Raw genomic sequence first — 26,979 nt, 5'->3', positions numbered from 1 at the left:
GATGTAAAGCTACCTACACCTGTCAGGGAAACCTGAGTGCTGTCTACAACAAAAATACTACCGAGTCCTCACTATTCAGAGGCTGCTGGGGCCTTCGGTCTGCCTCACTGCCAGCAGTTTGGGAAGCAGTTTGCTCACTAAGGCTGTGTTGGACTGATGATAAGGAGGGAATGACAACTTGTTGAATCACGACCACCACTTTTTGCTGCTGAGATGTCGTCCCTCTAAACTTGTTTTACTTGTGAGCTAAGCCATGTCACAGCACAAGGTGTACAGGAATATGCATCAGCTAATACATACTTTGTACCAGAGATTCTTTTTAATATGCTAGTAGAGTAGATATCCATATTATGTACATATTAAATTGCACGTGCTATCTGAAAAAAGACAAACTGGGAATGCTTATTCTTTAGTTTAATTCCTCACCTCGAGTACTGTGTTCAGTTTTGGGCCCCTCGCTACAGGAAGGACATGGACGTGCTCGAGCGAGTCCAGAGAAGGGCGACCAAGCTTGTGAGGGGTCTGGAGAACAAGTCTTACGAGGAGCGGCTGAGGGAGCTGGGCTTGTTCAGCCTGGAGAAGAGGAGGCTCAGGGGCGACCTCATCGCTCTCTACAGTTACCTGAAAGGAGGCTGTAGAGAGGTGGGGGTTGGTCTATTCTCCCACGTGCCTAGTGACAGGACGAGGGGGAATGGGCTAAAGTTGCGACAGGGGAGTTTTAGGTTGGATGTTAGGAAGTACTTCTTTACCGAAAGGGTTATTAAGCATTGGAATGGGCTGCCCAGGGAGGTGGTGGAGTCACCATCCCTGGAGGTCTTTAAAAGACGTTTAGATGTAGAGCTTAGGGATATGGTTTAGTGGAGTACTTAGTGTTAGGTCGGAGGTTGGACTCGATGATCTTGAGGTCTCTTCCAACCTAGAGAAATCTGTGAATCTGTGAATTCTGTGCTATTGTATCAGCTGTTAAGGTCAGACAAACACAAAGGTATGATGAAAAGATGAAAAAGTTGACCCAAGTGAATAAAATCTGGATCTCGAAAACATACGTGTATTGTGTTTTATGCCAGATAAGATAAATTAACTGGTTTTCAGTAGAAGAATAGGAATCTGTATAATTTAAGAAAGAGTGCTTTAAGATTGAGGGTTAAGAGTTATTTCTGTTATGAGCAGAAGGAGCAGATGCTAGAACATCTGTGCCATGCACGCCGTTGTTTTGGAAGAGAAATAAATTCAATATGCAAAGATGCATGTAATATATCTATCTTCACCAAAATTAGCTTTTTAAAATCCTTTTTTATTTTTCTTCTTCAGTCATTATTCTCTCTGGCTTTCAGGATTCAGAACAAGCTGCGAGGAACATATATAGGAGTGGAAGACCCGTTCTTGGCTATCTAGTTACTTTTTGAAGACATCCAGATCAAAAAGTTTTCCTCGTGAGCTTATTAAACTTCATTATGAAACTGATTTTTTGCCCTGCTGCTCCTATTGCAGGTGGTTCCACACTTACTGTTGTGGCTGGTTAAAAACTACAATTTCCAGTATGAATTTGTATGCTACTGGTTAGAGCTGTCAGTTTCAGCTTAAGTACCTTTTCTGTTCTTTCTGCTCCGATAAGCCTATCTTCCCAAGCTTGTGATCATCCTGGTTGCTCTTTTCTGCATTTCCAGGCTGAACTCATCTGTCTTGAGTGTGAGTGACCAGCCGTGCAAATGTGATTTCAGCTGAAGTCTCGTCAAATCCTGGTGGTAACTGTCTGTCTGATAGCAGTAGTTGTTCAGATGCATCCTTGGGTTGCACATGCCTTTTCCTGGCTGCTTTGCGCTGCAGAGGGACCATGAGCTGATTTTTAATAATTATTGTAGTGGGGTGCCTTGCCTGCTCCTTGGTACTTTTTAAACGATGAGCTCCCAGTAGCTTTGTCACTTTTTTCACATGCATGAATTTTTGTTTGGTTGCGTTGCCTTCAGTTTCTGCTGTGGAGGTACTTGCCTGTAAAGTGACCTTGTATCCATTGTTTAAAATATTCTGAAATAATTACATGCTTTTTGGCTCTTTTATTTTCAGCAATTCTGAAGAATAGTTCTAATCCTTTGTCTGCTACTGCACCTGTTCTTCTTGTATGGCTTGTCGTAACCGTGCTTTGTCACCCTTCTGGAGGTGGGGTGATCAGGTGGCTTAGGGTACCCTGAAATCATGAAGGACACTTCTGGGTCGTGTCCTCTGTCCTTACACTTTTGGGTCAAGCTGATATAATGTCATAAAAGCTTTGTAAGAATGAAGGGAAGGACAAAATTTAATAAACAGTGTTGTGTGTTCTTGAGTTCAGAGCTTGGGAAGAGAGGACCAGCTCTTTGTGCTGTCCCACCCAGAGGCTCTCCCTGTAACTTAGTTCTGGGATCTTGTTTGGCTTGAAAAGGCCTCCCTGGGGCCCCGGCTCTGCCGGGCACCTCCACAAGTTTGATTTGCTGTGGTTACCTGTGAAGGAGCCTTCTAGGGGAAGTATTTCTCTAAGGGTTGAGTTGTCTTCCCTCAGGTGGTGTTCATGTCGCCCAGAGAGGTGGTGGGGTCTCCTCCTTGGAGAGCTTCTGGAGCTGCCTGGCTGCAGGCCTGGGCTCCCTGCTCTGGGTGGCCCTGCTGGAGCTGGGGTCAGACCAGGTGGACCCAGAGGTCCCTGCCAACCCCAACCAGTCTGTGATCCTGTGCTGGACACTGGGGAGGGTCTTTTAATCCCAGAGGATGCGATCCCACGTCGGCCTATGCCGCTGATGGCTGCCCGCTGTGGCGCTGCCCTCTCTCTGGTGCTGGTGCTCCTGTCACGGGCACGTCCGCAGTCAGGGGACCCGCTGTTGTCAAAGCCATGTCAAAACCACCCCTGTGTCAATGCTGTGACAGAAGCTGCCTCAATGGGATCGTCGTTTGTGGGATGCCCTTGCCTGTTTGAAGGGTGCAAGAAGTCTGGCAGCCGGGCTTGCTGGGGCCTGCTGTTCACTGGAGGGCTCTCCTGGTTCTGCTTCCAGACGGGATCTGCGAAGCTACTGAGGAACATGGCACTGCTCACAGCGTCGCCTGGTGCTGCACACAGCCCCTCTTCTCTCTAAGCTTCAGCTTCCCGAACGAGCGATCCTTAAACGTGTCTGGCTCTCAAGGCTCCGTGGCAGCAGTGCGATGTGCTCGCTGCTCTGACTGGGATTTTATATTTGGCAACACGCTGCTTAAGCGTTCTCACCCTCGTTGCTCGTTCCTACATTCACTTTGCCCTTTGCTATGTGCTGGTGTAAGCATTTGTGAACTATGTGGTGAACCAAATGGGAGAGTTCATCTGGCAGGAAAATAACCCAGCGACTAACCATGTGGCTGCACAAATGTTTGTTTCTGCCCCGCAGGAGACGACAGCAAGGGAAGGAGGTCGTACAACGGCGTGAAGGGAGATGAGAGCAGCAGCAGCTTTGGCACTGGTGCTGGCTTAACCTGTAGAAATACAATTTTGGTTTTCCTAGGCTGAATATACGAGCCCGAGGCTGCTAAGACTTTTGCTACTCGTGCGAATGGGAGCTGATGTCTGACCTCTTGTTTGGTCACTCATTTCCAACTGAAATGAATGACACTGTTTACCTAAAATTATTTACCTGCAAGGGAATAGTTGACTTCCTTGTATCATAAAACACGACGTGTGCTGGAGCTAGCATGCAGCGCTTTCATGACAGGTTGTGCTTTCACAGACTTTTCAAACCAAGCAAGCTTCATGGTTCTTCCTTACATACAGCTCTTGGTGCCCTGGCAGTGTTTCCAGTGCTGTCTGGAACATGGAAGATGTAGCTATTGTTCCAACAGACTGCTCTTTTTACCTTTTTAAGTGTGTGTACATGCACCCACAGTGTCTCTCTGTGTTTGAATGGATTAAGGAAATGGGACCGTGTACTTTTATGCTTAGGGTGAAATAGAAGGCAGTGCTCTTGGCAGAAATTTGGCTTGATTCCTCCTGCAGGCTGAGTGAGATGAGCCAACATACGCAGACCATTCAACAGGTATGTCTACAAGAGATTGGTAAAGGTTTTGATTTTGAGAGGTCGTCTTGATTTTGAGCTTTAAAAAAGCTTACATGCTTCCCATTGAGACCCCAAACCACTGCTGTCTTTGTGGAAAACCATGGTCATGTGCCTGGTTGTCTTCCAGATGTGTGTTTTATCAACTTTATCTTCTTATTTCTGAGATTAGATGTGAAATGTGAGGAGTGTCTTGTGACAAGCCCTCAGTATTGTGGTCAGGATATCCCGTCATGCCATAAATACTGTTTAATTTTTTTTTCCCCTTTTACCATACAGCCTTATTTCCTTGTCTTGATTCCACATGCCATTGTTGCCCTGTAAAATGCATTGAAAGGACAGAACAGAAGGTAGAAACCTCAAGTGAAAGATTTGTCTTGACTATTTTGGGTCCCTAAAACATTTATTTTTCTGTTCTCTGTGTTTTATTTTTTTTCACGTGTGATTTCTGGTATTTGCAGGTGTTTCATAAGACTGAGCAAGCGAATGCTCAAAATACTTGAGTTGACAAGGTCTGCAGGCTCTGGGGGCAAGTCAACCCACACAGTGGCGCACGCGTTTCTCCCAAGGTCACAAATGGGTATGGGACTAGAATGGAGCAACGTGTCCTGTATGGAGTCTGGTGTGAGATCTTAGACTTGTTAACGATAAGTATGTTTGTCCTGGGTCTTGGGAGCCAATGAGCATCACTGAGCTGGACCACATCTGAAAAATGTGCAGTTCCTAAATTTAAGGCAGACGCGGAGAATTTTGTAATCATCTCCTAGGTTTAGGTGTGCTGTGGGCAGCTACAAATCCTGGAAGCTACCAAGCTTGATGTTGTTGAGAACCTGAAAAACTTGCAAAGGTTCTTACTGAAAGAGAATAAAACAGAATAAAAGGGTTATTGACATAGCTGGATTATTATTTTAGCGCATGTGTTTGCCCAGTAGACTGTAATGGGCTTGAAGTAGTTATTCTGGTACATTGGGTAAATTCTTTATTGATTTTGGTATGCCTAGTCATTGTGAAAACTTATTTCTCAATGCCACACAGCTGCTCTTGAGTTGTCAAGCATTGGCCTGTCAAGCATTGGCCTGTCACTTCGACTCAATTGAGATAAATGTGCCACAAGATATGTTTTTATTATTGTGTGTTTAATTGAGTATGCATTAGTGCCTTGTGAAGAACCACTTTATTTAAATATCTGTAAAATATTTTCTATTTACTATCCATAGTTAATATCATAAAAGGTTTTTCTCTAATTTTTGAAGGGGCGTTGAGGAAAAAGAAAAGGCTCGTGTACTGAGTGAGTTAAGTTTCAGCTTGCTGCAAAATCCTCTTGTCAGGTCCAAGACACTTGAAATGGTTTTGTAATGGAGATGTTGAAACACAATGGGTGGCGGGAATGTTTCTGTTTATTATTAATTCACTCAGTATGTCTTTTTTTGCTTTAAATGCCAGTCATTCAAGACTGTAGTTCAACCACTACCTGGTCTGCTTTCTTTCTGGTAAGTGCAGTTGAGATGTACTGGTCTGTAGTGTTTGCAGGATGGTCAGGGCATGTATACGGGTGTTTGGAAAACAGGGTTAACTGTGGCTGAGTGTCTTCTGAATTTTTGAGATGTCTGGGTTCATTTAACCTCCTCCTTTCTGCAATATGGAGCAGAACTCGTCTGACAGAACAGAAATGAAACAAAAGTGTACGCGTGCATCCTTTTCCCAAAAGATATAAATAGTCTAAAGGAAAGATTGTATGCTTAGCAGCTTGGCAGATGATGCTGAGAAGTGACATAATACAGATATAGACAGAATACCGGAGCCTTTTTTTGGTTATGCTTTATTACTTAAAGGAGAAGCTAAGATCAGCTCTCTGGAGTCTAGGTATTTCTGAAAATAAAAACGTAAATGTTAGCAAAGTGATCTCTGAGGTTTTGTCTTGCAGTGCATGTTACTGTGGGCTGAGCAGAGGGGAGCTGCAGACTTAAGATAGCTTATAAGCAGTGTTCTAAAAACCTCATTTGTTGGTGGCTAGAATTGTGATTTCTGCCTGAAACCTGAAATGCCTTGCTGCTGTAACGAGCTGTAATCTCTAGATGGCACGTAAACTGCTTGTGAGAACTGCTCGTGTACTGGTTGAGGACAGACCCATCATGGATTTTTCGGCCAAATAAGGTTTTGAGAGCATTTGGAAGTTGTCTCCTTACAAGGTGAGAACAGCAAAATCCTCATTCTTAAGACTGCACAGAATCTGAAAAGCAGAGGAAGGAAGGAGCAATGAGCATCTTCTCCAGGCTCCCTCTTGTGTTTTGCAGGCGGGGAAGGGTAGAGATGACCCAAAAGACTAGGCAGCTCCTTCAGCAAGTACTTAAATGAGGATTTCTAAATTCCTGAAGTTGAGCTGTGAAAAGAGACTTACTTTGTTCCCAGCTCCCTCCTCATCTGAGAGCTACTGGTCTCATAAGGTCCTTTGTTCCGAGGCTCTCAGAAGTGTTTGGCATCATCGCAGTCATGCTTCTTTTTCCTCTGTTTGTGCTCCCTGTCCTGTAATGTGGAAGAAAACACTTGCTTTCACTCAGATCCCATAGCTTCTTGGATCAGGGAGAGTTCATCACTGCTGCATGCTCGAGGAAGAACCTGCCTTCTAGGATGTGCCTGTTGGCCCCTCAGCCTGGTTTTGGAAAACAAACCTGCAATGGCCAATTGCAAATAGTAGATGAACTCTTGGCTATGCAGCAGAAACCACCGTGGGTTATGAGTACTTGCTAAATGTACTGAAGGTTGTGAAATAAACAGGTTTGACAGCTGCTTGCTGCACGTTGGGCCATTCATACCCCAATTCCAGAATCTTTGTGCAAGACGCAGTTGTCTAGCTTAAGCTAAGCAAAAAGCCTGCGAATGTTCTTAGAAGCATCTTTGATTGAAAAATCGAGATGTCTTTCTACAGTAACCTTTCTTGTGTGTGTTTTCTATGTTTGTTTTTCATGTTCCCTATCTATAAATCAAGGATCGTTCCGATTCTGTAAGTAAATTTCCCTCTGACATCGGAACTGAGGAACAAGTGAAAACATATCTCTTTTGCTGATTCCGTCCCTTCCTTTTGTTTGTAGTTCAAGTCTTGGCTATACGTTGAAGTCTGTATTATGTTTTTAGTCTAAACTTTTCCACAGTAGAAAGGATCATTTGTTTTGCCTGTTACTTTAAATAACAGAAACATCTTGGTTATAAAAGCTGGAAAAGAGGGTCTTAGGGATTCTAAATACTTGACTCTGTTTAATAATTGTATCTACTAAAAATAACCTTTGTAAAGGAGGGTAGTAACTCATTCTGTAATAATCCTAGTCAACAGCAAAAACCATAAAGATTTTTTTCTGAAATGATTAATGGCTGCATATCTAAGTCCTGCAAATTTGTGCTATGCTCAGCAGAATCTAAAATTTAAGGAAAGGGGTTATCTAGTTCTCCTGCATGTGAAAATCTTCCTTTGTTTTGTTTGCTCTGTTGCCAGCTGAGCTAGAAAAGTGAGTGGGGCCATCAAGCTATGCTGATGTTGTGAGGTGTTTTCATCCGTTCAGATGTCCAAGAGGCTTGATGCCTTGTCTCCCATCCTTCCTACGTGAAGTCTGCGTGTGTGTGGGGTGAGGGAATGCAGATTTGGGCACAAATCTTTTATCCTTTGGAGGCACTTTGTCCAAAACACACATGAGATTCCAGTAAGTGTAATTCAGTTGTTAAATATCTTATTTTTTCTGGAGAGGAACTTCTGCTTCTCTTCCGCAATGTATCAGAAGTATTTTTAGTAGGATCCTGAAGTCCTTGACCATTGAAGTGTATATAAGGCACGTAGGGCTATTTGAGCATTGGTGCTGCCGACCATCTAGATGCTTTATTGCTTGTTTTCCTCAAAAATGTGGCGTCGTTGTAGACCGCTTAGGCTGAGCCATTCATTTAATATTTCATGGCGATGAAAAAGAAGAAAAAGACGGATCAAGCCAACGTCCACGGAAATGAAAGCGAGTGTACTGCTATTTATTGTCCTGCTGTGGAGGACCAGGAGCCTTTATTCCTGGAGATGATGCGATTGCTTTTGTTGGTGACATTACTAATAGTCTTCCCCTGCTGTCTGCGTGTGAGTAACTCCTGGGGTATTTTTTTTTTTTGTTATCTTCACCTATTACCAGAATAAAAAGCTAAACCTAAAAGGTATTGAGATATTTTAGTGAACGTGTGAAATGAAACACAGGTCCCAGAGGCCATACTATCTCTTCATGAAGATGAGAACCAGCGATTGGTGTTGAGATCTCATGTGAAGCTGTTCTCTTCAACCAGTTGTAGGAAGTTTTGACCAAAAGTGTAGACTGATTTTTAAGCAAGAACACTTGTAACACAGATGCATACCATGTATATAAACACGTATATGTGTATAAATAAAAAAAAATCACAGACTTGAGGCCCTTTGCTGCATCTCTGCAGAGCCTTGTGGTATTGTTCACGGTCTCAGTGTGAGGCGCAGCTTGGTTTTGGTTTTGTGCTCATCATGGTGTAAGATCAGGGGTTTTGGGGGGGTTTCTTCACGTGAGCACCGCGCTCGTTGCAGTTAGCAGTGGGTGGCAGGACCCCGAGGAGCTCGTTTGGCAGGAATCCTGCAAGTGGCTTTTCTCCTTTGCCAGGAGTAAGATGGAAACCCGTGACCAAGTGTGCTTGCCATCTCTGGGGAAGCGGCTGCAGCTTGTGGGGACGAGGACGACAGGTCTGCCAGGGAGTAAGCTTGGATCCACGCGACCGTGTGCGTTAAGTCTGTCGGGAGATGGCGAGGAGGCGAGGCGTGGGCCGAGTCCCATCCTGCCCTCGACGTGTCTCCTGTAGCCACCTCTGACTTCCAGAGGAGCCATGTGTGGATAAATACATGGGTGGACGTGCGTGAGTGAGTGAGAGAAAGCTCATGTGGGGTTCCTGTAGCAAGGTGTTGGCTCCTGCGCGTGGCAGGCTATCCTCTAGCCTTAGAAACGCCAGGCCACCAGCACTGGAGTGCTTTTGCAAGGAGGGGTGTTGTCCTTAGTCAAGTCCTGTGTAAACTTGAAATGTCTTTGATTGAGGGAAAAGGGGAAAAACACGAAGCAGTTTCAGGTGCTTCTGTCTGTGCTAATGTCTCGCGCACGGAGCCCCGGCTCTGTTGCTCCTTAGGCAGCACCATGCTAAAAAACAATGCAAACACCTGCGCTTGGATCCACCTGCCAAGTTCTGGAGCCTTGCACTCCCTTCTCTATAACTTAAAAACAGGGAGGAGGAGACGGGCTTTTTTCCCCCCCCCCAAGTACTTCGGTTGCTGTGTTGAGAGAGGTACAAACAGCGTTGGCTGCCAAAACGAAGGAGACGGCGAAACTGTCCTTAGGTACAGGGCTGCTGCGTGCACAGACTGGTCGGGGGAAGCAGGCGAGAGCCTTTCCCTTCCTTTCCCCCTCTCTTTCACTCGGTGTTGCTTCTGCCATGATAGCGAGTTAAAAGGCTTTCACAGAGAAGGGCAGCTCCTGAGCTGATGTCCCGATGTCTTCTGGCTTTGAGATGTAGTGTGCCAAAAGGTTTGATCTCTCCCTTCACAGATAAATCATATTTAAATGTGTTTGTTCCTCTCGCTAGAGGAATTCCTGGGCTGGAAAATGTCTAAGTAAATCCCAGATTCGCTCTTTGGTGCAGTCAGCTGCGAGATGCATTACGAAACTGCAGTTCTGCTGCTGCTGACAAAAAAAAAAAAAAGCACTTTTTTTTTTCCTTTTTTAAATTGTAAGATACAATTGAATTTGCCTTGCGCTTTCTAATCTTGAAAACAGAAGCTGGGCAGAACTAGCCAGCTCCGGCCAGCTCTGCTCTGAGCGTACTGGAACCAGTCGAGTTGGGAGTAGGTCGGCGGGGCGAGGGTTTGTTTAAGATCCTTTGCAGCCTTGTCAGTATTGTTTCTCTTAACTTGTTTAGTTTTGTGCTGAGTTTGTGAAGGTGCGATGCAGCCTAGCCCTTAATGTACAACTGTCTTGGCTTCGATATACCAAAGTTATAAATAGACACCCTCTTGCCCCCGTAGCAGCAGGAAATGACTGCAGCAGGTGTTGTCCTCTGCTGGAAATTTGTGCTTATTAGTACCCAAATGCTTTCTTTTTATTTAAAATAACTAGCTTTCTTGTGCGTTCTCCCTTTATTTAATGCTAATTTGTTCCAAGCATTGTCTTAAAATCTGCAATCTTCATTAAGACAGAAGAAATAAAGCCAGAAAGGTGGTATTGCCTTATTTCTGTGCAGCCTGGGTAAGAAGTGCATTTATGTGCCATTTTAAAAGTCTTTGCAGAAGGCAGAGGAGAGCCGGGCACTGGTAAAAATAGTATAGAGAATATTTTTGATTCCTTTAGTGTGTTGGGCTGGAGTTTAGCTCAGGTTTGCTGTAACAGTTGTAACGTGGTGATAGCAGTGGGTGCTTGGAAGATCTGAAGATCTTGAGAAGCAAGATCTGGTATCCCTGCTTGCACTGAGGGTGGCACTGAGAACATCACCGGGGCTTTCTGTGCTGCCAGGTAGTGCAAATAAGAGCAAATAAGGATATTGCCGTCTAGTCCGTGTGCGATGAGTTTGGCAGTGTCCATGAACAAACTTCCCCTTGACGCAAAGGACATCGGTGTCCCTGGATTAACTCTGAGCCTGAGCAAAGAGGCAAGCTGTTTGGGCAGGGCGAATAAACGCCATGGTGCTGCTGAGGTTGGTCCTTTCCTTCCTGCCCTGGGGGAGAGCCCGTGCTTCCTTGCAGTTGTTGGGTACCTGCGGGAAGGGCTGCAGAGCCCGGTGGTACTGGGTGTAAAAAGGGAAAGAAAGGGGCGATGCAATGCGTGTGGGAGCACCAAAAAAGGGGGGGGGACACAATCTTGTGTGTCAGTTACCGTTTAACATGTGCCTGCCTTTTTACTCTTCCTTTCTTCCTCAGATGCGAGAGCTGCGTGGAGCTGCTGTTTGTAAGAGGGGCTGGGAACTGCCACGAGTGCGATACCCCCCTGCGGAAAAGTAACTTCAGGGTACAGCTCTTTGAGGATCCTGCTGTTGACAAAGAAGTGGAAATTCGTAAGAAGGTGCTGAAAATGTGAGTGTCACCGGTTCAAAGAATGGAACGCGAATATTTCAGGGATCATCGTTTCCAAAAATTGACTTATTCCTCCAGTAGTTATTTAAAAAACTTCCCCCTTCTCCCTCCAAAAAACCACCACCACCATCACATAGCTTGACTCCATTTAATATGGAGGGATTTCAGAGAATCTGACTCTGCAACAACTGAGGAATGAAGTCTCAACGTAGCCTAGAGGAATTCCCGCTTAGCAGTAGAAAACGTTGGGTGTTTCTGTGTGGTGTACTTCTGGCAAAGACCTGCCTTCGAAGTGGAGATGGTTACGTATGGAGGACTACAGCTGCTTTCCCTTGGAGGGGGTGAACATGGGAGTAGGGCGAGAAGCAGGACGGTGATTGTTTTGTTGCCTGGGGACCTGTTCTGAGAATTGAAGGCTAGCGCCCTTGAAATGGACTGAAAATGGACAAAAGAGAAGCCATGTTCACATTGTTTTCTACTTCACACAGCAATTGTTAGTGGAAATGCTTGCTTACAAGCCTTGTGTCAGGCAGATTTAAGAGCTCTTGCAATTGAGATAAATTACATCTAAAATTACGTCTCAGTCCTTGTGGCCATGAAACAACATTTTATGAGGAAAATAAGCAGGCCAGTTGATGCATTGTTTAAAGAAAACCTAATGGAATGTAGCACACTTAGAGAGTTGCTTGTACAAAACTAAACCTACAGGTAAACTGTAAGCTTGGCAGCCTTTGTCTGAGACTTAGTATGATGCAAAATGAATCTTATGATATTGCTGAGGTGTAGGGAAATTGTTTTCTTGGATACCAGGATGCTGATGCGGAAAGTAATAATTTTAAGGTTTGATAATAAGGCCTACTGAAGCAAACAAAAGTTAAGCTGGAATGAAGTCAGCTTAGTTGACCAAGCACAAAGCATATTTAGAACAGAAAATATAAAATATTTGACCCATTTGGATTTGCCAGATTAATTTTTAGTAGGCAAAAAAATCCTCCAAATTGGAATTTTGCTTGACTTCTCAGAATTCGATTTTTATACTCCTGGGTGTCATGTATCTTGGTTTGCAGAGCAGGCAGAATCTCAGCTTTATGTTTTCTTGGGAGGAAAACCTGTGTGTCTTGACTTTCAGAGCCTGTCCGTGTTCTCACCAGACTTGTTGTCCCTTCATTTCTTTACTTCTTCCAGCTATCAGGAGCTGGATAAATGAGTTCTGGAATGATCTATTGATAGGGAGTAAGATAATCACGTAGCATTTCAGTTTGCTGCTGACATAAGCTTTCTGTGGTTGGCAAAGAACCAAACTCCCTTTTCTGATACTTGTAGAAAAAGCTTTTCTTGTGGGCGTTGCTGTTGTCTCTGCCTTTAACAGGTTTTTCATGGTGAAGCCCTGGCTGGAAATTACTATGTACTAATAGTCTCTGTGCTCCTGTTTACCTGCAGCACTGGAAGAATAATCTGCAAACAGCAGGCACAGATAGCACTGATTTATACCAGACCGGCTCCTTTCCTTTATAACAAGCACTTCTGCCTCCTGTTAAAGACCGTGCACTGGTCAGTTGTGGGAGTCACAAAGCACATTGTTGATAAAACTAGGTCAATACTTAATATGCTTGCAGCAAGAGCCTTGTTGAATTGAAATTTCATCTGTGTGTGTTATATAAATGCTTGTTTCTCTTTTCTCAAAGATACAATAAAAGAGAGGATGACTTTCCCAGTCTAAGTGAATATAATGATTTCCTGGAAGAAATAGAAGAAATTGGTAAGTCTTAATGCTTGCATTTTTTGAAGTGCTGTGCTCATGAGAGGCTTTTATCTTCTGACTTGACTGCCTATGAGCATGTCTAAGTTGAGTTTCTGTAAAAGGATTTATCATAGTGTCAGATGTTTATCTAATTATTTTTTTTCTGTACGTTTCAATCCTATTTGCTGAACTGTAGGACACCGTTAAGTAAAACGTTTTATCTGCCAGGGGAAAAACATGATTCAAAGAGGAAGTAGTGCTTTATAGCTGGAAAAGAAAGGCTTGCAGGCCATTGTCAGTGCTACACTGTGAAAGATTAAACAGAAGAGAAATTCAAATTTTCATTATATGCCCCTATTAGCTTTATCAACCATGACAGAAGCCATATGGTGTCTTTTGTCATTTTTGCTTCTGCATGTTACAGTAGTTGAAGCTGCTTTGAAGCTGATGACCTTACATACCACTGTGGTAGCATTTTCTGTTGCTGTGTAGAAGAAGGAGGTTTAGGAAGAGACATTGATTTCTTTCTCTTTGGATTAGTTGAAGTAGAACTTTGCCCTTTGGAAAGGGACTATGTTGTCAATGGAGTTTATTTTCTTCTCCTTCGTTAGGGTGACTTGTGATTTATGGTGGAGCGATGGATTTTGCTTAGGAAAACATGGATGTGTTCAAACGGGTGACTCCTAATTTTTTTCTTCTTGATTTATATAAGCTTCTGAGGCTTTTCTTTTTTTTAGTCCTGGAAGAAGAAGAGGTGGCTTAGAAAGTGCAAAAGAGGCAGTGAATGCGATTTGAAGGAAAACATGGAGATGCCACTCCCTTTCAGCTTCTCAAAGAAGCCCTTGCTCATTTTTGCACTGTGCTGTTTTGTAGCAATGTATCCAGTACGCTTACTGCTGTGAGTAATGTGTCATGTTTTTGTTGGCATCAGAAGGCTGAGGCTGGAGAGCTAAATCGTGTGGCTGGGAAACACCAGGCACACTCATACGGGTCCAAATATCTGGAGGAGAGTGGGTGTAGTTCTGTTTGTATACTTTTTTGGATGGTGTATGGGAAGGAGGGAGGGAGTAGAAAGAATGGTTGCAGCTTAGCCAGACGATCCTGGAAGAGGCTGTGTGCTCATGGAAAGGAAAACTGCTTTTTATTTATGTAGCATTAAATACAGGTTTCCCACTTACTGCTCTTACATGGGCTTTTGGTATCTGCAACGAGGGAGTTGAAGCTTTGCCTGAAATTGCCTGAACCTCATCAGTTCGTGCAGAATGTTACGATTCTCCTGCTCTTGGGATTAGGCTGTTAAATTTCAAATGGTTCCAGAGCCTCTGATGGCAACTTGGTTTCGAAGCAGCAGAGCTCACAGCTGGTCTTCATAACCTTGTGAAGAAGAGTGAATTTATCTGTGATTGTGCTGGTCCTGCAAATGCATAACATAGAAGCTCAATAAATGGAGCTGTCAGGAATTGAAATTAGTTGCTGGAAAGTGACATCTAAACTACTAAAAGGACTAGGAAGGCCAAGTACCTCCTCGTTTCTTCATGCATTGTCCAGGGTGATGAGAGGAAGGAAGGGGTGCAGTCAGAAGGCTCTAAATTTTCAGAGTCTAAGGAGATATTTATGATCTACTAACTTTATGATCTACTGCTTAGGTAGATCCAGAAGCCGGAGGGCTGGTTAGATTCAAGAACAACACCTCTGATAAGAACATAAGCCCTGTTCTCCTTTTGCTGGTGATAAAGCTCCTTGCACATATTTTCCTTTCAACCTTTGGTGATTGTTCCTGTTTCCCTGAACTCTTCCCCACCTGACAGTTGTCACACTACTGCTACGTACCAGACTTCTTCCAGCATTTTTGCTGTGCGTGATGCGTGCGGCACGGCTGAACAACACGTTGGAGGCGTCTTCAACTCTGTGGGTATTTCAGATTTTGCTAGTAGGACTAGTAATTTCCTTTTCTTTGTGTATGTGAATTCCCTGCTCATTTGCGCACATGGGAAACTGGGCTGTGAGAAGGGAAAGAAAGAGGGTAGTCATGCGGAGCAAAGCTTTGCCTCGTGGGGCCAACGTGCAGCAGGTTGGCAGTGGCTGGTGGCGGGTGGTGGAGCTGCCAGCTCAGGAAGCCGGGCAGCAGAGAACCAGATTTCCCCTTGCTTCCCCCTGCTCCAAATTTCCAGTTTTCCTTTGAGAAGGTCGAAGTGATAAAAAGTGCAGCGTTACCCCGTTTTCTCCTTGCTTGTAAGTTTTGTTTCTTATCTTGTTGTTGGGGTGTAGGGGTGGAGGGGGATCAAAATCAAGTGCTTGCTTGGCAGAGACAAAATGTAAACATCCTGTATTCGTATACTGCACGTGACCCTGGCACGATTCTGATAGCTTTTCCAAATGTTTCAGGTAAATCAGCTCCAACGTTTGCAGCGTCTCGTTCGATTGATGTATGGTCTCACTTGAAACACATTTTCCCCCCTTCATATCAGGTGTATTATATCTACAGACTTTTCTGTTTAAAGGAGAGTGTTGGGTGGTAAAGCAAAAGAGGTGGGGGGAAAAGGTCAAACATTAGGGTAGTCACCTCTTAAGATTTCTATTATAAAGAACACATTTTTAAGTGGTTTAGAATGTAGCCACTAAATAACGCTTTGGGCTAAAATGTGTTATACAAGGCTTTAAATAGAAACCACATTTTAAAGCAGGCTTTCCCCAGAAGAAAAATCAGTTGGACAATTTGAGAACATTGTAAACAGTTTGTTGTCATTAACACTAGGAAGAAAAATAAAGTGAAAAGGTTAAAACCTGTTTTTTGGGAAAGGTACGTGCAACATCTACTGGAATAAGGCAGGTCTGTGTCCCTGAGAGGGACAAGGTTAAACCTTCGAGTGGTACTACAGGTTGCAGTCTCTGGACATCATGCAAAGTTTGCTTGTGTTTTCCGCGAGGTTTTCTTCTTCCCCAGGGTATCTTCCCAGCCAGTTTTTAAAAACCTGGTGTGAAAGCTTTCCAAAGCAGGGCCCGCCTCCTAGCCTGTGTACACACACTGCTTGGCACCGTTCTCCTGATACCTGAATGAGGCCTCTAGGCATTACCGCAACACGATTCCTAATAGTAATTATTGCTTTTTAAAACATTCAGTACATTCATCTTGGAAGGAGGCTACCGTGTTTGTGCCCTTCGGATTCCAGTACCTCATTGCTTCTCTGAGACTGTGCAATCCCAGCTGCCTGGTGGCTTGTCTTGCTCAGAACATTTGTCAGACAAGCGATCCTCGGATAGGCAGCATTTTATTATCTACGATCGCTTGTGGGTTATGTTGTTTATTCTTTGTGGTCTTTTTCCTCCGTGTGTGTTCACAAGGATGGTATTGCTGCTGCTAACAATGGGAATAACTCAGTATGAAAAAGGGCAGCTTTATCAAAGGTCCGTTTCAGCCATCTCATCTGAACAAAGATTTCAGTGCCGCGCTGTTCCAGCCAAAACGATCTTCCTTAGATCTGGTGGGGATGAGGGATTTGAATCAGTCAGTAGCATGCCAGGGTGTTTTTCTGGAAAATTGTCGCAATAAAAGACAACTGAGGATAAACAGAAATAACTAATAATGCCTAACGAGATTTTTCCTGGCTTAGTTTTGGGTTTTATTTTTTCCTGACAATTGCTTTGTAGTAACCCCAGAAATGTTGGTTGGAAGGGACCTCTAAAAATCTAGTCCATCTCCTCTCCCTCCAGACTACTCCTCTTAAAAGTATGGGGACATGGGTAGGGCCAGACATGGAAAACACCGACCTAAGGTGCCACGGGAGCTTTGGACTCCCTGCATGGACGGGGGACGTGGTTGTGCCTCCGTTCGTAGTGCTCTGCCCAAAGCAGTTGCTCTTCTGCCAGTCCCAGTCTCCAGCTGGCTATTTATGAACATGGTAATGGCTGGGTTGTTTGTGGTAGGGTGGGAGGAATACTGTTGATAAAAATTACTAAGTATCTGTTAAATTTAGGGCTGGTTCATGCCAAGTGTGGATCAAACACTGTATTTTGCAAGGTAATCACAGGCAATTCTGTTCTTTTTTTTTTTTTTTTTTTTTTTTCTGGCTAGGTGCCCTGTGGACAGGGCGAGGGGGAGGAGGTTAGAGAAGTGTTAATGGTTGGAAGAGAGAGCTGATTAACTTACTGTGGTTTATTGCTTAAGTAGCATGCAATCATTTTTTTCTCCTTAAGAAATAAAAATTGATCTTGACTCCATCCCAGTCGAATAACAAAATTTCATAAAGCTTACAATAATTTGACTGTCACAGTAGTGTCAGCCATACACTGGCACATATATTATGATTTACTGTTCTTTTTGTTCCTCTGTTTGCAGTTGTAGGCATCCATAATTCATTAATGTCTCTTATAGGAGAGTTCGATGCATGGAGTGACCATTCCTTGTGCCCGGTCTGTGTCTCCCACTAGCTGGATTCAGCTAGAAGTAGAGAGAGTGAAAGGTGGAGGCTTTAAGTGGATTGTGCCTGAGAGGAGAAAGGATCAACGTAGGAGCGGACTTTCGAGGTCACTGGACTAATCATCTATCTTGGCAGAGAGGCAGTGTGCCTAGTATTTGAAGAGCAAATATTTTAACATAGTTACATCACTGTCTCTTAAGGAGCTAGGAGGAGAAATCTCAAAACTTGCAATATCTCAGAGGAAGTTTGGGTGGGTTTAATTTGCAGTTGCGCAGTGGAGCAACATGCACTCATACTGCTGCATCTCTGGACAACTTATTATGCCATGTTATCCAAACTTTTGCCTCAAATTTTTTTGTTTCCTTTATAATAATTAGGAAAATGCTTTTGCATTTATAATAGGAGCGCACAATAAAAGTTTATTTATTTTACAGCAGCAAAGTACTCCCTGTAAAGGCTGAATTTCAGCAGTAGGGAGTTTTACCTAAATAGAATGAAATGTTTCAGGAAAACACAATAGTCTTCCTGTTGTACTTCAACAGATGTCTCAAGGCAAGTCAATTTATAAACCAACCAGTGTGAGATGGATAAGTAGATAAATAATTGTTGCATACAAAACAGCTTCTGTTTCTTTTCCCTGAAGGGTTTCAGGCCTCTTATATCAGCTTATGCTATATTTCAACATGGACAAAAATAAGTCTGTCTTCTCTTTGAAACCTTTTCAAACTAGCCATCTGCTTTGCCAGTCATATTCAGACCTATACCAATGTTTTTTCAGGGTAGGTAGAGCATGTGAGGTTTTTTTTTTTTTAACTCTTTCTGGTTCCTCTAGTTTTACATATGTTCCCTTTTTTAAATATATCTGGAAGAATTATATTAAAAGTAAATTTCTGGCAAAACCCAAATCAAACCAAATCAAATGCCAGGTAAATTGTGGAGGGGACCCAGGAGAAGAGAAAAATAATTTTTCAGTTATCTTTCATGGCTAGTCCCCCTTACAAAATGGACTTGACAATTTTAATTGTGAGGATAGAATGGCAAGAATCTGTATTCCCTAAATATTGATGGAGAGACCTATGAAACTCATGAAAACACGTTGGCAGGTATTTTGGCTGGGTGGGTGGCCACTGATAACTGTGCAGCGTCAAAGAACACGGTTTGTTTTGCTGCTAGGATGTTTATTGTAGGAGGGAAGATAATTCTTTGCGTTTATTCAAGGACAGCTGCCGACACTGATCTTGGGATAGAGACATCCAGGTCCTAACACTGTTCCCACAAAATGTAGCTCTTTGGTATGTTAAATCTCGAAACGTGGACCACTTAGTGCTTGTTGAAGAGCAACAGCTAAGGATGTGTAGGACTGAGATAATGTTCCTCTTCGATGGCTGCAAGTCAATGTTCAAAGGGAGAAATCTGCTCTGGTCTTCGAGGGTGTAGGAAACTTGAATCTTTCTGCCTGCTGCTGTCCTCCCATCTCCTCAAGTGACAGAGGAAGACTGGCAGAGCAGAACCAGCATGGTGCAAGGAGATCCAGTTGCCAGGAGGATTTTACCCGGGGCTTCCAGCCACAGCAGGGGAACAGAAGGAGAAAGGAACCTTTCACCTTGCCGTGAGCAGAGCAGCGAGCACTTCAGCGAATCTACGTGGGTGGATATTGAAGATTTCTTGTGAAGAACACTAAGAAATAAACACTTGCTATATTGAATAACAAGATATACTCACTTCTGTATGTAGTTCTAAATAAAGGCAGGCATTGGCCTGTGTCTAAAACTTGCCTGCTTTCCCCAGTATGAGTTTTAAGTCTTATGTTTGGTGTTTTACAAGCCTAGGTTGTGTCTTGTTGAGTAATTAATGATAACTGAGAAAGGAACAAACAAAAAAACCCGAGTGTTTCAAGCAGCAATAGTTGCAAAAACTTAGATCATCAGCTTATTGCTGGATTATTTTTAGAGAAATACCCATGATATTCAGCAGCCCAAAGGCATTTGGCATCTCATCGTGTTCCTCCTCTTGCACCTGAAGGTGGCATCTGGACATCCTGCTTAGCACAGCATGTCTCATATGCTATTTCTTTCTTGTGTCGTCATTGAAGAGTTTAGGGAGCTGGTGTGTGGATTTAAGTTGTAGGAAGTGCTGACATTCCCATGCAGCTGCTGTCATTGCGGAGCCCTGGTTGTATGCCAGCATTTTCACATGACAATTCTTCTCTGCCATCATACTCAAATATGAAGCTGATTGTCAGCTGGAAGCTGTAGGCTAGAAAGCTGGAGGTCAAATCTCCACTAAAATACAAAAGATTTAGACTGAAATAATGTGTTTTATTAAGGAAATGCTGCCATATTCAGAAAGTGTTATGTTTATTGCAATATGAAATTGGAAAATGTTTTTATGCCTTCTGGAGAGGGACAAAAAAAAAATCAAAATGGGTAACTTGCTTCCAAAAACCAAGGAGCTGAGCTCTGAAAGTCACAGGGCTCTCAGCATGGTGTCTTTGGGTTATAGTGATGCCCAGGGGCTCCACCTGAGATCAGGACAACACTGAGATAGGTGCTGCAAGTAACTATAGTAAGGAGATAAAGCAGAATATATATAGGAAAAGAGAAGCTTTATTCTCCTGCTTGTTCTTACAGATGTGGTTCCCCCAGTTCAGAGGGCAAATGATCTACCCTGGAACAGTAGCCAAGTTGGAGATTGAACCCAGGTTTTGATTCCCAATCAAATGCTTAAGGCACAAAACCAACCTGCTTCTTGCATCCCTTCTGAGGTCGGGGCGGTGGGGTAGGGGCTGGAGGAGTTGAGCTGTTTTGCAGGAGCCAGACTGAATTAAAATGTCAGTCCTTTTGATATTGCTTATTATTTGGAAAAGAGGAAAAATAATAAATAGAGCATTTTGTTTGCTTGTTTTAAGGTTAGGAATTTCTCAACTGTATCCTGCCTAACCCTTTTGCTGCGGTTCAAGGAAAGGCTGAATACTTTTTGATAGAAATAAGATAACGTTGCATCTGTACTCCTGGAAAGAGAGCGTTCTTATTTCCCATCTGTACACTTCTATTACTTCCCTTGCACCATCTCTGGCACTCGTCCATCCCCTTTGCTGAGCCAGTTCAGGTTACGGAGAAGTTTCTGTTGACACCGCAGAGCACCCAGAGTCCTGCAGTCGGAGCAGAGGCGAGACCTGCTCCTGGGATGGACGTGGGAGCAGGACCACCGCTGCTTGGCAGTACTGAGGTGCTGTGTGGCTGCGTTGCTCTGAGCTGAACCTCACGGCTCTTGCATTTTCAGCCTTCCCCTTTCACCCCCAGTAACTGATCTCTGCTTTGATTTCTTGCTCTTTCTTTAGTTTCTCTCAGCTGGTTTGCTAGCCTAGGCTATTTGAGGTTTCTTACCTAGAACCCTCCTGAAAGTTAATTTCTGCCGTGTTACCTGTGGAGAGGAGAAAAGAATAAAGGATGTCGATCTTTACCAAACTGAGGTGGGGGCTGTTCTCATGGGTAACGACACAGACTTCATGGTTCTTCCTTCTACTTCTCTCTGTTGGTCTTACTTGTACCGCTGCAGAGTTACTTGTGTATGTGCCCAGGGTTCATTTGGCCCTAGTCACTTGAGAAACCAGAAACAGAGAACTGAATAAAAGTCTTCCAGGCCCTGTGCTGGTGTTTCCACTAGAACCGCTTACTCTTCCTGAGGGTTTGGCTTCTCGCAATCCCTGTGCCATTGTTCTCTTGTGAGGGATTTATCAACGGCACTGCGAATTTCTATGCTGCTCCTGTAACCTTGCTGTAGGCACGTAACCAAAGCTCGTTGAGGTTTTGGGGGAGAACGCTGTATGTTCGTGGTCTGCAGTAGCTTTAGGGATGTGGGTGTGAGCCCAGCATCCGCTCTGGATGGCAAACACCAAGCGCCCTCGCAGTGATAATGGCTTTCAGTTGGAATTCACTTGACCCACAATTGAACCAGTGACCTGGAGGTGAAAGGCTCAGGCACTGTATCGAATTACGAGTCATCCAAACCATCTACATCTTTCAAGCTGTTGGTTATAGAAACTGTTCAATTTCTTGAGGTATATGCCATGCCATATGTAGATAATTGGGAATGTTCTGCTGAACTACGGAGCCTGCTGGCTGACCCTGCTGGCTCGTAATTATGTGAGATACAGTCTGTCACTACCAAGAGGTATCAAAAGAATGTCTTTTAACCCATTAATCTGGATGCATTTACAGATTCTTCATAATAAAGGTAATGGTACATTGGTGCCTTTTAAGTCATCAAATTACAGGAATTTTATGTGTACCTGAAAATTCAATCTCTGTATTCTTTGTGCACTAGATGATCTTATGGAATAGAACAGCTTAATTTCTAACCTTTTCTTACAATGCGTATGTTTTAGTCTAACTTCATTTTACAGGAATAACTGTGTTCTTAGGACTTAAAAAGGTCAGTGTTTTACTGAGAATATCATGATTATTCACGTATGTCCTTACCGGTTTCACAAAACAGGATGCAAAACTTAAATTTTCATCTGCTACAGATGTATAAATCTAAAGGAACATCACTGGCTTCTGTTGAAGTTTGCAGGGATTTAGCAGATTGTATCTTGCTTTTCAAGGCGTATTTAAGTAAATTCTATTATTGTGATGTTCATGTCTGTTTCTGGAAGTGATAGAGAATATGAGTTGTATTTCTTTGTTGTAGTAGTGCATGCCAACCTAATACTTTTGTTTTCTGTCTTTCTAATATTTATGCAGTATTTAACTTGACTAACAATGTGGATTTGGAGAACACCAAAAAGAAAATGGAGCTGTACCAGAAGGATAACAAAGAAGTCATTCAGAAAAACAAGATAAAACTGGTTAGTTTAACTTCTCTCCCTTACAATTTTTATTCATTAGCTAAAGAATTAAAGGATGTCCAATGTGGAGCGGAGCGCTTCTGAGGTATCTTAAAAGCAAGTCAAAGCTGAAGGCACTATGCATACTTCACTTTGTATTCAAAAATATATAGTATACTAATATTCTGTGATACTGATATTTAGGGCTGCTTAAAAGAGATGAAATTGATAGTTGAAATGCAATTATCCTTTGTTTTGGAAAGGGCTTAGAAAGAGGGACAAGCAGTAAAGTCTGTATCTAATACATCACTACTGCATGCATGCTGGCAGTGTCATTGGATAATATCCAGGAGAGACCAAGTTCATTCCTACACCAGGACAACCATTCCTTTCTCATCCGAAGGGAAAAGGGAATCCAGACGCAGACATTAGGAAGCTCCCAAGGGAGAGCTGTAAAACTGAAGGAAAGCACAGGTCTGGTTTATGCAAAATTTAAAATGAAAGATGTTGAAACAAACATTCAAATTTTTCTTCAAGAGCTGGTAACAATAACATCAGGAGTATTGTATACATGATCTGTATGCAAAACACATGGTTCTTTGAAGATGTATTCATTACAATATGGCTCAGTTATCATTTTGTTCTTTAAAAATAAACTTGCAAGCATTTCTTTCTGTAAGAAAAGTTTAATCTGTTAAGTATTTTTTTCAGTATAAAAATACACATTGTTATCGGTTCTTGAAGGAAAATGTCTGCCCAGAGTGTGACATAACAAGGTTTTGTGTTTGTATTCCAGTTGCACTAAGGACTTGCTTTCAAATCAGTAGGGGTGAAATCCTCGCTCCCCTGAAGTCTGTGGCAAAACTCCCAGTGATTTCTTTAGCACTAGGATTTCACAGGAGGAGATTGGAATCTGAAAAATGTTTGTTTGAACCTCTTCCTTTTAAAGGCAAGGAAATTTCCCTAGGGGTCCATCTCTGATCTGTTATCCCGTGTCTGACGCTGTGCAATGTCCTGTGCTTCAGAGCTTGAAGAGACCTTCCAAATCTTCGGCTACGTCTTGTTTTATGATGTAGGCGCAACCTCCAGGGTCACCGTAATAACAGGGTGCTTTGCCTGCAGCCCACCTTCCATTCATCTACCTGACTTGCAGACAGACGTGCACTCACAGCATGATCATACCAAGCAGCACAGCAGTACGCTGTGCCCACCCAAGGCCCCCGGCTCTTTGTTTTCTGTACTGTACAGTCTTGTTGTGCTAGAGGCTGACTTGTAGAAGCTGGGCAAGCCTGCATGTCTCCAGATCTCCAGTAAATCTGGATTAATTTCTTTTTGAACAATTGAAACATAATAATAGGGTTGCCACAGTGGGTATTACAAAAACTGCATGATCTTCCCTATAAATTTACCCCTCTCCCAACAGTTGAAATGGTACTTTTTCTCTCTAGCTCTTTTTGTCAGGTTCTGGACTGTCTTTTACTCCTTGAATAGTAAAAGGTGTCCTAATTCCTAGCCTAAACTTCTTATGGTCAGTCATTATCCCTTCATTCTTGGACTGACAAATAATTGCGTCCACTGTAGTGGTTTGCTCCTGAGGAAACACAGATATTCTCTGTTGCTCTTGGTGTTATTATTTTTTTTAATCATTTGTCTGTTCCAGTTTGAATTTGTTTGGCAGGCAGAAGGGAGCAGAGTTGAAAGCAGTATTATAGCTGAGATCTTAACTGCCTCTTACAAAGTAACACCGTTTTCCCATCTCTGCTAGAAACACGTTGACACGTGTCATCCTAAGGTGGTTGGTCTCTTGTAGCACTGCCATACAAGAGGTTCAAAATCAACAGTGATCAAGAAGTGTATCACATTGTCTCCTGTTTTGTTTCTAACTAGTGAATTAATGTCACCAAATCCATTGCCTGTAAGTTGTTTTTGTCTCTGTTCTGTCACTCCTGTTGTCAGGAGTGTCGTTCTTTCTTACAAATCCAAATACGAAGTTATTGAACTAGTCACCTCGGGACTTGAACAACTGCTTGTTGTTCTTTTAGTACAAGCCTTCCTGATCTTGCTACTTGTACGCTAACCCATCTGTTAGATCTCTGGATTTGGTGCCAGGCCATGTGGAAAAAAAGTTTAAGTACACAGGTTAACGAAAAAAGCTGAAGAACTCTTGGAGAAAGGGTTCTTGTCATTCTTTTGTATTTATATATAAATATAAGATATTATTGTAACAAAATGATGACTAGATATTGTGTATATTTTAAAAAAGCCTTGCACTCTGAGTTCAAAGACCAGCTTGGTTACAGTTTTTCCAAACTTGTATTTTTCTTTAAATGACTGCTGTTGTCCCCTCATAGCATAACTTTACTTTTTGCTTTGGTACTAGATCTTCAGTTTCACTTGCTGCTTTGTTCAGTCTTGAAATAGCTTTATCTGGACTCTATGGTGTGAATGTGTATAAATTTTCTTGATTTTGCTTTATTGAATGTGGCATTTTTTTCTACTTATTTCTTCCCGTTTGCTATTTTGACTTTGTTCCAGGCTTCACCAAGATTATCTTCATCTCTTTCGATCTTGAAACTGTCTAGGTTACAGTCAGGCTTGACACAACCCTTGCTGCCTCTTGAGCTCTCTTAGTTTTAACTGTTTTATTTGGTCTTCTGTTCAGAAAGAATTTGATCTGGCTTGTGATAATTCTTCTGTTATTGCTGCAGTCTGATCTGGCTTAGGTTTGTATATCAGTTTACTTATTCCTGACTACATTTTTTCTGGACTGTTTTTTTCAGACTAGATCTGTTAGCACTTTCCTACATTTTTTTTCTCTTTTGTTTTAGTGCAGAGTTCTTTTATACATAAGCAAGGAAGAGGCTTGGAATGTCTTAAAGACTCTGAGCTCTCTGTTCTGATGACTGAACTAACTAGATCCCTTAATTCTTAGAAATAACCTCAGTTAACAGCTTGAGGAGTTTTGTTTGTTTGCTTTGGTTAAATGCAAAGACAATCCAGTTTCAGTTGGTCACTGGTTGGTGACCTGTTCACCCGTGTCACTGCTACTTACAGGGTACAGGCATCTTTGGTTGACTCAGGGGCAAGTGATGAGATCTGTCAGCTCTTCCATCCAGGAGTAACTGGGCCTCCCTGGGACCCACCAGCTTGATCTGCCTGTTAAAGGGATATTTTTCAGCATATTCTGGCATGTATCACATCACTGTGCTTTCTGATATAACTTGGGGTCTTCTAGTAACGACAAAAAGATTTTATTAAGCTGCAATAATATTTTGCTTAAACTATTCCTATGGATTAATCATCCATTTAAATCTTATAAAATGTTAGCGCTCTGCTTTTTTATTTTGGATTTCCTTTTTGTTTCAGTGTTTCTGGGGAGGACGATTTGGGAAAATGTTTTTGTATGTTATTGTCCTGTCCCATCTTACCTGCAAACTAGCATTCTTTTGATTGTCTCTTTGGTACAAAGTTGTTCAGCTTTAATGCTTTTTTATTCTCCCCGTCTGTGCTTCTGTAGTCTTTGAGCCCTCCTCTTTTTTCTTTCACTCCGAGTTCCAAATACAGTTGACTTGATAGTTTACAGGTTAAAAAAGACTTAAAAAAGAAGTAAATCCTGAAACGAAACCTCGGTCACCTTGTCCTAGTAAATTGTTTCTTTTCTACTTCTGCTAGCACACAAATATTATCCAAGTCGTAGGAAAAATACCTAATTTTTTGGGAATGTGACATGTTCACAGTTCATGCTTAAACATGCTCTAGTTCATAAGCTTCTCAATATTCAGAGAGATTTTCTTCTACAGTAGTGATAACCACACAGTATGTTTTGCATACGAGATGCAACTGATCTAGGAGGGTTGATCAGGGACTGTATAGCAAAATTATATTTTCTGTCACTTACTTGCAGCTCTTGGGAAATAGGATATGTAGGAGCAATGAGCTAAGATAAGGAAAAGCCACTGTCATTCTCTAACATTTAAAGAACCGAGATCTAGATGGATGCTTTTTCTATTGCAGCAAGGAAAAAATTCTAACTTCCTAACTCCTTTTATTGTCCAGTGTGATCATCATCCATAATGACCTTTAAAAGGTAGAATTTGGCTACTTTCCCATCACTTGGTCTGCCCTAGGTCCTTTGATGGGCAATATAGCTGTGGGTGAACTCTGTCTACTCAGAGAGGAAGACTGCTGTGAGTGAATTTCTAATGTTTCCATTTCAGACACGGGAGCAGGAAGAATTGGAGGAAGCTTTAGAGGTGGAACGACAGGAAAATGAACAAAGGCGACTGCTCGTACAGAAAGAAGAACAACTACAACAGATGATGAAAAGGAAGAATAAACAGGCACTCTTGGATGAACTGGTGAGTAACAAAACTGGAGGCTTTGAGTGCTCTGTAGCAGGTATGTTTGTATTCATCTCTTCCAGTTAACTGTGTAATTAACACATCGGCCCCTTTCTGTTTCCCTATCTTACCAATTTTGTACGACTGTTTGGTCTCCTATCATTTATTGCAATGCTACAAAGAACTCTGAGTGATTTTGGTAAGCCAAGAACTGGTGGGAGAGTGCATCTGGGATATCACAAGTTCTTTGGCTGAATGGAATCATTGTCCAGAATGTCCAATGGTGCTTGGAAATTATAGGGAAAAACATTCTTGGCTGCTTCAACACAAAATTAATTCAGGACAAGATGCAGAAAGGCTTGTTTGGATATTTAGAAGAAGGTTTATTTCCTGGTTCTGCCAGTTGTATTTTTTTTTGCTTCTTTCTTTCTTTCCCTAGTGAGCTTCCACTGAAGGCTCTTTACTTGTTGCTGTTTGACACGCAGAGGTGTATTTCTGATATGTCTTTAGTGA

At 42.6% G+C, this 26,979-nt stretch overlaps 1 protein-coding gene across 2 annotated transcripts in view; it reads left to right on the top strand.

Annotated features, from left to right (window-relative positions):
- MNAT1 (MNAT1 component of CDK activating kinase) overlaps positions 1 to 26,979 on the top strand; it is a 124,425-nt gene that overhangs the window by 25,147 nt on the left and 72,299 nt on the right. For both annotated transcript variants that reach the window (XM_080592853.1, XM_080592854.1), the window contains exons 2-5: positions 10,987 to 11,139; positions 12,825 to 12,898; positions 22,044 to 22,147; positions 26,344 to 26,484. In XM_080592853.1, the coding sequence (XP_080448979.1) occupies positions 10,987 to 11,139; positions 12,825 to 12,898; positions 22,044 to 22,147; positions 26,344 to 26,484 (472 nt within the window). The remainder of the gene's footprint in view (positions 1 to 10,986; positions 11,140 to 12,824; positions 12,899 to 22,043; positions 22,148 to 26,343; positions 26,485 to 26,979) is intronic.

Source organism: Anser brachyrhynchus (genome assembly GCF_964034855.1).
Source record: "Anser brachyrhynchus genome assembly, chromosome: 5".
In the NCBI taxonomy this organism is placed as follows: domain Eukaryota; kingdom Metazoa; phylum Chordata; class Aves; order Anseriformes; family Anatidae; genus Anser; species Anser brachyrhynchus.
The sequence above is the reverse complement of the archived record's forward strand: the minus strand, read 5'-3'. Positions and strand labels throughout refer to the sequence as shown.